The following is a 12,812-nucleotide window of genomic DNA, read 5'->3' on the forward strand; positions in this document are numbered from 1 at the left end:
GCCGCCCCAGCACGCCGACTTAGTGTTGCAGACACCACCACCGCGCCCCACTCTGCGGGTTGTGGACTCGCCTCCGGTGCCATCTCAGCAGGAGTACACACAGGCCGGCGCAGCCTCGGAGCATGATGAGGACAGGCCACCAGGCTTCTGTCCGGCCAAACCCACGTTGGACGATGTTCCTCCTGGTACGCCGCCGGCGGATGCCCACCAGACCGCCGCTACGGTTGTTCCTCCGCTACAGGTGTACTCTCGCCGCAATGTCACGGTGGTGCGGGGAACACGCGAGGTTCTTCCGTTACAGTTGTTCCCTGATGCCAGCTCGCCGGTAAAAGAAGTGGTTGCTAATTTTGTACATGATGTTTGTTCAGAGGCTCCCCCACCCGTGTTGGTCGCCTCGCCGCCACGACGGCGCTCACGACAGCAACCATAAGACTTCACCATCCGCCGCAGCGAAAGGTTGGCGAAGAAGTCGCGCCATCGTGCTACAAATCCAGCGGTTCAGGCGCAAAATGTGATGATGAGGAAGCTGGGCCTCACTTCAGACACTCACCCGCCGGATGCCTCATCCTTCCAGCAATTTGAGGAAGTTTCTCTTCCTCCCTTACTATTTCGCACTGTGAGGCCTTGGATGCTTTGTTGCTGGCGGGGATGGGCACTCTGGCAGCCGGGGTGGTGACACCCATGTGAGGCCTTCGATGCTTTGTTGCCGGCTGGGTTGGACACTCTGGCAACCGGAGTGGTGACACCCGTGTACATCAGTGGGTAGATTACCAGGCCGCACATCGACTGCCGTGTAATAGTCTAACTCTGTGTACTTGGTTTCCATTCTCCGAAACCAACTAGTACGTTGTACTTTGTTTCTCTTCCTCTTACTGAAAAACATGCTCAGGCACAATCGCGAAAAATAATTGCATCTTCAAGGTTGCCATCAGCTATTCCATTTTGAATACATGCATACTGCCAAATGATATAGATGGTGAATAATCCATTTTAAAAAGTACATTAAAGTTCACGTTCGTACAATGCAGCATGTAATCCTGGGAACTCTAGCGACTAATTGCAACACACATGCAAGAAAAGACTACAGCAAGCAAGGGGCAGCGCCAGTTACAGAAGGCCCTCCCTTCTAGTTTTTCTAGTTTGGTCCACAAAAGCCTACACCCACATCTTGACTTGAGCCCTCTGTTCATCCAGTTTATGTTGGTCAACAGCCTTCAATAGTGTACATCACTTGGCAGTTTCCAAGTACCGGGAAGAATTATTTCACCTACCATCCTTCTTCGCTCAGTTTTATTTAGCAAATGAGCTCCAAATATTTTGAACTCAATGTGTGTTGTGTTAACATGTATATAACCTACTTTGACTGTATGTGCAGCTACATGCATCCTATAGTTGTACATATTCACTGTTAGCTTTGGCAGACCCATAGAGATGGACTCATGTTGGATCAAGTCAGGAAGAGGTTGGGTCAAGTTAGGAGTAGGTTGGATAACCATTTGATCTGCTAAATGCGACTATGCTTTGTTGGTTGAGTAGAACCAAAGCTTCACCATAGTAATCTCCCAATACCATTGTATCTCATGTCTGATAATATTGTAGAGAAAATGAAAATAATTATTTCACTTAACACATGAATACTCGGGAGAAAACTACTTATACAAAATCAAGCAAGCATATTCATTCAGAAAATATGCTCTAGACCAATGCAGATGACCCACCATCCTGCGTCCTATGGTGAGACCGTGAGAGCCTTGACGCCTTCATCAGACAATGCATTAGTTGCAGGGGTGACTTGTTTCAAACAAAAACTTCCTCCAATCAGGTTCCTAGAGTTTCAGGTTTAAAAAACATACTGTTTAGCTATGGCATCCATTTTCATGGTTCACAATGGAAAAAAGAATAATAATGATCAATGGTGTTGAAGAATGAAATTCATGTTCCAGAATCACAAATTTTAGTTCTGAAAACACAGCATTTCTTCAGCCATCATCCATGGCAGATAATGGATCAAGCAAGAAGGATTTCCCTAATGAAGAATTAAGCACATGAGCTGACGAATAGCACTGCAAAAACATACATTAGACTATTATTTGTCTTAAGAGAACTCTAGCAGAGAACAAGATGGTGATAAATTTCACGGCAGCTCTTAAATTATGCATATAGTAATAAACTGATTCTATAGAAATTGCATGGTTCGGAGCTGTTTCTTCGAATATGATTTATTGTTCCCCATTCCTTCATGTAGGGCGGAGCTCTTAAACTTCAGAGTGTTCCGCATCTCACCATGTATAACCTCACAAAGCTTTAATGTGGCACCACATATGTTCTCAAGAAGTGGAAGCATTTCAGTTTCACGAAGGAAACAAAATCAAAAGCCAATCTCATTGAGTCATCCTGATTCTTGCCAATACTTTCATGAGCATTGCCAATACTTTTAATTGTAAGAAAATACTAAATCTAAAGAGGCTAATGTTGTATATGTACTAATGAAAGCTAGGTGGCATGTGCACAGCACCCATTCCTAGACTAATTGCCTCCGATCCTAACTACAGTAACCTAACAAACATCTGCATCTCTAAATTTGATTCAAGCAAGCGTACCCCATCAAAGCAACTATACACTCTCCTAGCAAAGAAACAAATGTACAGCTCGTGTTGAATTGACTGCTGCGAACTTGCATTTGTAATTATGTCTATAGCAGACCAAGTGTGGCACCGACATAGAAGTTCAGAGTTCAGACATGAAGGGCTTAGTGCCAACACAGAAGCAACGTTGCAACCTATCTTGGAAGGCTGGCAGAAAATTAAAGGTCTGCACTTGGATCTGAGTAGCAACCTTTGGCTGTGACTATATAATGCCATGTGTGGCCTAAACCATAACGATTTACACACCAAGCACTGGACTAATAATTTGCGGATCATAATAAGCATTCAACTCACTTGACTGCCTGCAACATGAAAGCTCCATGGCTGCATTAAATAGATGCCATCAACCAACCCATGCTTGACTTCTCCCGCAGTTGGCAAAAGTGGAAGATCGGCCCCCCTAATCCACTCTATTGATAATAAAATATTGCATATGCTCAAAAACAGTAAATATTATCATGACAATATGGATGACAATCCTTACCGGCTTTTCATCAAGCACATGGTGAGCATGCGGGGAGCAGAACGCATGGTTGGAATGAACTGAGGAGAGCGAGCTGCAGCTTATTTACATCTTACCGACGGATTGGCAATAGTCTCCAGCAAACCTCATTCAGAGGAGAACCAATTTCCCATGGCACCTCCTCGCAGGAGGTCTCCTCCGGGATGTCATGGCACTGTCTCCACTTGGGTGAGAACGCAGCCGAGCGGGGCACCGCCGCCCAGTGCACCCTCCTCCGGGCCGATCCTATGCGCCATCCAACGGGGCCGCGCCGCCCTCTTCCATGGGCCCGGCAAGGAGACGGCGCAGAGGAGGTCTGGATCCTGGATTGTGCGGGCAGTGATGGAGGAAGGACAGGATGGGGAGCAGTGGCGGCGGCCGCCCGTCCAGCTCGGGGGCGGAGGCACACGAGCAAATGGAGATCGTGGGGATGGTAGTTGGAGACCGGAAGACAATTAGCAGCGGAAGATTAGCGTGACGCAAATCGCCGGCGGAGGAAGCAGGGACCTGCTGCCCACGGGTGAGCGATGTGATGACGACGCGACGTAGGGGCCAGCGCGAGTGGACGACGGCCCAGCCCTCTCCTCTCCGGGCTCCTCTCCGTGCATCTCTGGTTCTAATGGGGCCAGCGCCCGGCGGCCAGCTCGATCTTACGCAGCAAGGAGAAGGGGGATGGATGGCGGCGCCGATCGGACTGGAGGCCGGGATGGAGCGAGGGCACGAGATTCCGTTCTGGCGGCGCTGCGAGGTGAGGGTAATGCGAGGCGAGGCCGGAGCGGGATGCAGGCGTGGAATGGATCGGACGGCAGCCGGTAAATTTCGGCAGGACGACGATCGCACGCGGCACGACGACGGACGAACGACGGACGAAGCGTGAATTGTATATTGTATATAATAGATATAGAAAAACTTCACACTTTTTAGTTGTATATTGTATAGAATAGATATAGATTTTATAGTAGCCCAGGTAAATTAAAACACTGGGCTGAGTTAGTGAGATTTAGCCCAGATTGGAATATGCTGCCTATTTTTTTTATTGTTCCCTATTCCTTTCAAAAAAAAAAAGAACCAGCTAATAGTAAACGCTAAGAAAATGTAGGCCCAAGTAAAGCAAACTAGCAGAGCGGTCCGGGATGCAGCCCAAGCTAAGTCGTTTGATGCCCCTGGGCTGCGAGGCCGACTATAATAGGGCTGCAAAGGACATCAGCTCCATTCGGGGCATTGCCAGCCTCTGGGCTGCATTGCCCGTTTGTCGATTTCACATGTTTGTCCGGCCCAGACCAGTTTATGCGGTTTTCCTTTGAAAAATGTTATATTTACCTCGAGTTTATGTTTTCACTTTAAACTCGAAAATCGGGTATTTTGCTTCCTCGAACTCGCGAAAATGGACATATGACCTCCTTGGTGGTTTTTTCTTAGTGGTTTCCCTCTTTTCACTTTTATGTTTATTTTGGATAAATCTTTGAAAAATTGTAGTACATCACCCAAAAAATCATAAAATATAAAATCAATTTTTGTTGGACTCCACGTGAGTAGGTCTATGCAGTAAACATATAATATGATATAATTTAGTAAATTTATACTTTTAGCCTTTTTCTATAATTAATTCATATCTACATTTTTCGTGGTCCAATTATGGTGAATTTTTTATGATGGTCTAATAATTAAATGATTGAGTTGTAGTGAAAATTTTATGCTGATTGGATCATGTATGCCTAAGTTATAGATTCAGGAGTTTAATTTTAAGCTATAGGAGACTCTTCAATTTATCAAAAATAAATGATCCAATAACCATAAAATTTTTACTGCAACTTAAGAATATAATTATTAGCTCACAATAAAAATTTCACCATAGTTAGACCAAGGAAGATGTAGATATGAATTAATTATAAAAAAATATGTATTTAAAATTTAAAATATTCAATGCATATATCTACTCTTGTGCAGTACAAGAAAATTTAATTTTCTAATTTATATTTTTTTGTGTTTTACTATATTTTTTCAAAGATTCATCCAAAATAAACATAAAAGAAAAAAAGAAAAAATCCCTAAGAAAAAACACCCAAAGAGATCATATAACCAGTTTTGCGAGTCCGAGAATGCAAAATACCCTGTTTTTAAGTTTAAGATGGAAACGTAAACTTGATCCATAGTTCAAGGAGGTAAATATGACTTTTTTTCTTTTCCTTTTCCTTTTGAACCGGGCCGGTGTCTTTTCTTTTGATAAGAGGCCGGTTGGCTGTTCTCTAGAGGCAACAAAGCTCGACGTCCATTTTTCATTTTGGAAAATGTCTGTCAAAAGTAAAGCGATATTGCACATCGACAAGGAAACGTCTATAATATCTTCGTCAGCATGCTGAACGCCTGAAATCAGGCCTCCGTTTTCTTATCGGCAGTGTCACACTTTCAATTTTCTGTTGACGTAGGGTTTAGCAAGTGATCCATGACTTCAATCATTTCGGTTCCCGACCTCCCTTTTTGTGAGTGACTTGGAATCATGGCGTGGCGTCCGGAAGTGGGTGGGCGCCGATCCACGACCGTGACTCCCGCGAGCTCCCCAACCCTCATCTTTCGGTTGGATCGTTGGGCGGCGGTGTGACTCCCGCGAGCTCCCCAACCCTCATCTTTCGGTTGGATCGTTGGGCGGCGGCGCACATGCGGCGATGAAGAAGGGCACCGACGCACTGCAAAAAGACGCAGCTGCTGCAAATGCAGCCAAGCGGTGCTGCAGTGAATCACTGCTAGTGACGGACCACCACGGACCTGCACTGCCAATTTCGTGCCGCACGCCGTGGCGCCGAGCAGCTCATCTGCCTGTCAATTTCGTGCTCCGCCACGGCGCCACTTCACTCTGCCGTTTCTTCCAGGCCACTGTCTTCCTTTTGTGGCCAAAGAAATTAGCAGAGTTTTTATTCTTGTTGTTTCACTTGCTCTCCATAACTGCACTGCAGTGCTCAAGGTGATTTTTTTATTTTTAACCTATTTTTAAGTTTTATTTTCAAAATAACCCACCCAAACAAATATTTGCAGATCTAACCTATTTGGTCGCGCCAATCCGCGTGGCGTGACAAAAATATTCTGTCGCGCCACATGCATTGGCGTGACAAGGTGTGTCACGTTGGCACGCTCTGGAGCGCTCGGAAGGGGTCTACCAGCGCATATTCCACTTGTCAAGCTTGTCACGCCACTCCCACAGGCGTGACAGTATAGTCTTGTCACGCCATCACCGCCAGCGCGACAAGGTCTGACCTAAGAAAAATCATATCTTTTTCATACGAACTCGGATGAAGATGATTTTTATATAAAAATTATAGCTCTCAACGAGATCTACAACTTTGTGGTTTTGAGTTTTTCCATTTGAAATCATTAAGATACTTAAATAATTTATTTAAGCTTTTAACAGCATATTAAGCACTTGTCCCTCTATTGGATCGTCACTAACTTGGCGTGTTTATCATGATTCCACCAATTAAGTTCTATGTAACATTTAATATATGAAATAGTATGAATTAAATTATAATAGTTTAATAAGAAATACAATGAGAAATCAAACTATATAATTGTTGAATATAGAATATAATGTAACACTCTAGATATTAATGATAGCTAATATCTAAAGTGGTGGGATAGATGGGAGGCACCTAGAGCGATGGTCTTGGCTAGACAAACAAGTGGTGTGATCGACGAGCGTCCTGCTGACCAGAGGATGGAGATGTTTTTTTGTGACTTAGCGATTTCATTCATTGATCAATCGGGATTACAATATGAAGCTAACATGTGAACTACACAGGTTGGGGCTAACTGCCATTCACCCAGCATATCATCACCTGAAACTTGATTAGCTAGAATATGAGCTACTCGGTTACAAGCACGACTCGTGAAAGTTACAAAAAAATCAACAAGACCAGAGCTAAGTTCCTGTGTTTCTCTGATGATGGATGCAATTCTTGAGCGCTGATTGGCTCCCTCCTTCCAAAGCTTCACAAACTCCTGGCTATCAGTTTCCAAAATAAGTAAAGGTACATAACGTTCATTATAAACTAAGTTGACAGTTAAAGAGAAAGGGAATGTACAGTTAGAAGGCCATGTCGGCATTACGTGCATATGTGGATAGGTATGGACTTACGACTAAAAAGTTTATGAACTTTTTGGGTTGATTGACCTAAGTGTCACATCCACACGAATTTATGATGGAATTAATCCAATGTTGACAGTTGGATTAAAATAATCAAAATAGTATAAATAGATGGACAAGATTAAGACTAGACCAAATAAATGAAATAAGTTTAAGTATCATTCAAAAGATATTTAAATTTGAACAAGTATTTAAAGAAGAGCAATGTGACATATTAGTCAGTTTATAGAGTTTCCAATTTGAAATGTAGTTGAACAGTGAAGTTGTAGCCAATATAAATGTTGTAATATGAATTTTGTGCTACAACGTGGAAGAAAGTTTTAATAAAAATTTGAAATATTTGAGTTGTTGGTATCAAATAGATAAAACATATGATAAGATTGTCAATTCCTAGATGAATCTGAAATACTTATAACCTAAGCGTTGGAATAACCTAAGCGTTGGAATGCTCATATATCACAAAAGACAAACTAAATAATTACTAAGGTCCCGCCCAATCTATTTTCTCTCTAGTCATAAAGAATCAATATAATTTTGCTCAACAATCTATGTTTATGCAATATCAATTTAGCTACTTGATCTCCTGATTACATCATATGTATAGTCTTGGTAATTTGAAATCACAGTAGTAAAACATATCACTATGGAAGAGTGAAGCCATGTCTATCAATTCAATAGATAGATATTTTAAGGTCTTAATCTTTCAACAAGTTACTTGATCTAGCTTATAGCTACCATTAATATCTAAAGTGTTACAGTATATTCTATATTCAATAATTATATAATTTGATTTCTTATTAAATTATTATAATTTAATTCATACTATTTCATATATCAAATGTTATATAGAACTTAATTGGTGGAATCATGATAAACACGCCAAGTTGGAGACGATCCGATAGAGATACAAGTGCTTAATATGCTATTAAAAATTTAAATAAATTATTTAAGTATCTTAATGACTTCAAATGAAAAAACTCAAAACTACAAAGTTGTAGATCTCGTTGAGAGCTACAATTTTCATATAAAAATCATCTTCATCCGAGTTCGTATGAAAAAGATATGATTTTTCTAAAATCAGACCTTGTCGCGCCGGCGGGGGTGGCGTGACAAAACTATACTGTCACGCCGGTGGGAGTGGCGTGAAAAATTTGATATGTGGAATATGCACTGGCAGACCCCTTCCGAGCGCTCCAGAGCATATCAACGTGAGACACCTTGTCACGCCACACGGATTGACGCGACCAAATGAGTTAGATCTGAAAATATTTGTTTGGGTGAGTTATTTTTAAAATAAAACTTAAAATAGGTTTAAAAAAATCGCTCAAGGTCACGGGCAGCATGCCAATTGTTCGACACGACTGTTCATCATACATTCTCTACAGGCAACTAGTGTTCTATGCTTTGGGTATCCACTCGTGGCCCTGGATGAAGTTGGCGACGCTGTACGCGTCGACGTGGTCCTCGGGCACCTGGCTGCTCCACGCCACCCTCCTACCGGCGGCGGCGCCGGGCCCGGCGCTGCCGAACTCGCCGTAGTAGAGCGTGTCGAGCGCGAAGTCCCCGCTCCAGGGCATCCACCCCTGCGGCTGCACGATCTCCGCGAGCGTGCACCGGAGGTACACTGTTCGGGAATACTCCTTCCACGGCCGGCCCAGGTAGACGCGGTGCGCGTCGGGCTTCCGGCGGTAGAGCGCCATGTACTCGTCGCTGCCGTTGACGGAGCAGACGCTGAGCACGATCCCCGTGGGCTGGGCCGGGTCGGTGCGGCCCTGCGCCGTGACGGCGTCGTTCTCGCCCTTGTCCGGGCGCAGCTGGCGGGGCAGGACGATGAGGGCGGTGGCGTGGAGCACCGCCGCGGAGTTGCCAAAGACGAAGTCGACGGTGCCGGCGACGCGGCAGCGGGTGTAGAAGTGGCGCATGGCGTGCGCGTACAGCGTGTCCTGGTGGCCCAGCAGCTCCACGCCGTCCAGCACCGTGCGGTCGCCCGTGGAGCGGAACGCCACCGCCTGGTGCGCGTCGGGCCCCGCCGTGTTGGAGATCGTCAGGTCGCGCGCCATGAACCCGTCCGCCAGCACGCCTGCGCCCCACACAACAGAACCCAGCAGAGAAAGATTGGGGAAAAAAAATCAGCATGCGGTGAGGTTTGTGGGCCCGGCCGAGGTCAGGGTTTTATTTCCCAACCGGAAACCGGTTACCGCCGCCCTCCGGTACCGGTTTACCGGACCGGTTAGGCCGGTAACCGGTGGAAACCGGTTGAATTCAAATTCAAATAAATTCAAATTTTCCCGTGCAACCGGTTCCGACCGGTTTACCGGCCGGTTTGACCGGTTTACCGGTCGGTTTGACCGGTTTGAAATTCAAAAGCTCCCGTGCAACCGGTTTACCGGCCGGTTTGACCGGTTTGATCGGTGGGCCTTCATGGGCCGGCCCATTTTTTCTTTTTCTTTTTTGATTTAACTTTAAATTCCCACAAACTATACTAAATGAATGAATTTTTGAGAAAATTTGACACCATTAGATTCATCACACCTTGAAGTATTTTTAGGAATTTTTTGAGAATTTTTTATTTTTTGAATTCAAATTTAAAATTTGAATTTTGGCCGGTTGGGTACCGGCCGGAACCGAAACCGGACCGGACCGATTTGACTGGTAACCGGTCAAACCGGATCGGACCGGTTCCCACCGGTTAAGTTAACCTTGGCCGAGGCACGGGAAAGACGGAAAGTGACCCGCCGGCATGGGCATGACCACATGCATTTGCCGGTCACCACTCACCTAGTACTAATATTTTCCGATTGAAACATGTAACCAAATCATTTCTTTTTGAAAGTTAACATGTAACCAAATCATACTAGTACTAGTTGCTTGACACAAAACGTTAGCACTTCACTTCAAACGATACTAGTAGCAGGCTAACTCCTAAAGTCCTACCTAGTCAAAAGATCACTACGCATGCAGTGCACAGTGCGCTATGACTTTAAAGCCCTGTTTAGATGTGTAAAATTTTAGGGGTAAAATATTATATCACTTTCGTTTGTATTTAATAATTATTATTTTGTCATGAGTTAATTAGGCTCAAAAAATTCGTCTTGCAAATTATAAACCTGGTTTCCGGAAAACTTTTTGCTCATCAATCCCAGATTTGACATTTCAAATTTCCCTTCGGAAAACGAAGGCTCAAAAAAAAAACTATCTCAAAACTTCACCCCTGATGGCTCCAACCTATGCGCAGTAAGCAGCATTCTATACACATGGTCATGTGCCGTGCCGGAGGCGATGTACAAAAGCCAAGAGTGAAAAGCCCGCGTCACACCACGGAAAGCGTTTCCGGTGCGGCCGAACGGCTGCCTTAAAATGCTCCGGTCACGGGATCGCATTGATTCCATGCACGTACAAGCGTTTTCGGTCACCAGTGCAATACGCCTACGCCGTACACGGGGACAGAATACGTACAAGGGGACGAGGGGAACGCGCGGGTTCGTACGCACCTACGGTGGCCGTGTTGAAGGTGGACACGCCGGGCGTGTCGGCGTTGAGGTCGCCGGTGATCACCGTCCTCCCCATGCCGTCGCCCACGAGCACCACGTTCGTCTTCTCCCACGGCACGCTCACCGTCTCCCTGTACACCCCCTCCTTCACGCGCACCACGAACGGCCCCTCGCCGTAGTCCGGCGCGGCCGCCACCGCCTCGCGCACCGTCCTGCAGTCGCACCCCGCGGCGCACACCGTCGCGTTCGCGGGCAGCCCTCGCGGCACGCCGAGCGCGTCGACATCGCGCTCCGCCTCCTTCGACGCGGCCGCGGCGGGCGGCCAGTACCCGTCGCGCTCCGTCTGCGGCGGGCGCCAGAGGGAGGTCTCGTCGCCGTACCGCTGCCGCGCGGCGAGCATGGAGATGTAGTTGCTGTTGACAGCGATGGTGTCGTTGAGGTACGCCATGGCGTCGGAGATGGCCCGGGAGAAGTTGACGTACTTGTACGCGGACCAGCAGTCGTAGAGGTGGAGCAGCGCGGTGGAGGCGGAGAGCAGCGGCGGCGAAGGGGACGGTGCGAGGCGGCGGGAGGAGAGGGACAGGAAGGTGAGGCAGTTGGTGGCGGCGTTGGTGAGGTTCACGTTGGAGGAGGCGGCGAGGACGGACTTGGCCGTGGAGACGGCGGGCGGGATGCGGGCGCGGAGCGCGGTGAGCGTGGCGCCGAGGAGGTCGGAGGCGGAGGCGTCGGGCGCGGCGCCGGAGAGCGTGGAGACGCATGCCGGCTGGAAGCGGGTGGCGTTGCAGGCCAGGAGGACGGCGAGCGGCGCCGAGCCGGAGGACGCCGGTGCCGCGGCAGGCGACGGGGACGGGGTACTGCGGTGGTGGTGGCGGGCGGAGAGGGAGGAGGGGAGATGGAAGAGGATGAGGACGAGAAGGGGGAGGAGGCGAGGAGCCGGACGCGGCGGCATTGTTGATGGTTGGGGACTGGGACGGAGGAGCGGAGTCACCACTGGAGTGAGCGGGCGCGGTGGTCGGGGTGGTTATATTGCGGAGGGGCGGAGGCGGGCGGGCAGGCCGGCGGCGGCTCGCTTGGGGAAGGGGACGAATGGGGATATCGGCAGGTGCAAATGTAACGGAAAGTAGGAAGAAAGCATTCATGCCCGGGGGTGAATCCTCCAGTTGATTTTGCTTCCATTTTTTTCGATTTTGGCTGTGTTTAGTTCCAAAATTTCTCCCTCCAAACTTTATTATTCACTTATCACATCAAATTTTTTTTATCTCATATATGGAGCATTAAATATAGGTAAATAAAAAAACCAATTGCATAGTTTTGATGTACACGACGAGACGAATTTTTTGAGCCTAGTTAGATCATGGTATGACAATAATTACCACAAACAAATAAAAAATACTATAATGTGTTATAGTGTCTGATGTGACATTTTTTACCGCTATTTTATAGATCTAAACACAGCCTTGATTACATGCTTCAGCCCCTAATGGTAACACGACCACTAATAGCAATAGTTACCTATGGCACCTTAGGCTATAGCTCAATATGTAGTAGACGCTGACAACTGTAAATACTCCATATCGCAGCCCATTATTTGTCATCGTGGCATTGTACCAAATTTCGGTGTTAAGACAAAAAAGATGTTTAGATGTTTTTACCACTATTTTACAGATCTAAACACAGCCTTGATTACATGCTTCAGTGCCCCTGATGGTAACACGACCACTAATAGCAATAGTTACCTATGGCACCGTAGGCTATAGCTCAATATGTAGTAGACGCTGACAACTGTAAGAGCATCTCCAATGGTTTGGAAAATTGAACTTGGCAATATTTGCAATTTGCCAAGTCCCAAAAATATTTGCCAAGTCAAATTAAAGCCCATCTCCAACGGTTTGGCAAATTGAACTTGGGCCGTGTTTAGATGCATAATTCCAAATTCCAAAATATTTTTCCGGCACCTGCATGGAGACTTAAATCTAGACGAAATAAAAAACACATTGCGACTGCTGTCTGTAAATGGCGAGACGAATCTAATGAACCTA

General features: G+C 46.3%; 1 protein-coding gene and 1 long non-coding RNA gene across 2 annotated transcripts; both read right to left on the minus strand.

The window, feature by feature from the left end:
• Window positions 1–1,528: 1,528 nt before the first annotated feature.
• LOC120708866 lies at window positions 1,529–4,012 on the minus strand. Its single transcript, XR_005689505.1, has 2 exons — window positions 2,940–4,012; window positions 1,529–1,826 (listed from the first exon to the last, which is right to left on the minus strand). It is a non-coding gene; the product is annotated as an uncharacterized LOC120708866 (long non-coding RNA).
• Window positions 4,013–8,535: 4,523 nt separating this feature from the next.
• LOC120708867 (probable pectinesterase/pectinesterase inhibitor 51) lies at window positions 8,536–11,900 on the minus strand. The gene is made up of 2 exons (XM_039994288.1): window positions 10,774–11,900; window positions 8,536–9,362 (listed from the first exon to the last, which is right to left on the minus strand). Exons 1-2 carry the CDS (start codon window positions 11,720–11,722, stop codon window positions 8,680–8,682), a joined length of 1,632 nt encoding a protein of 543 aa, XP_039850222.1. The 5' UTR covers window positions 11,723–11,900; the 3' UTR covers window positions 8,536–8,679.
• Window positions 11,901–12,812: the final 912 nt, after the last annotated feature.

Source organism: Panicum virgatum, chromosome 5K, assembly GCF_016808335.1.
Source record: "Panicum virgatum strain AP13 chromosome 5K, P.virgatum_v5, whole genome shotgun sequence".
Lineage (NCBI taxonomy): Eukaryota > Viridiplantae > Streptophyta > Magnoliopsida > Poales > Poaceae > Panicum > Panicum virgatum.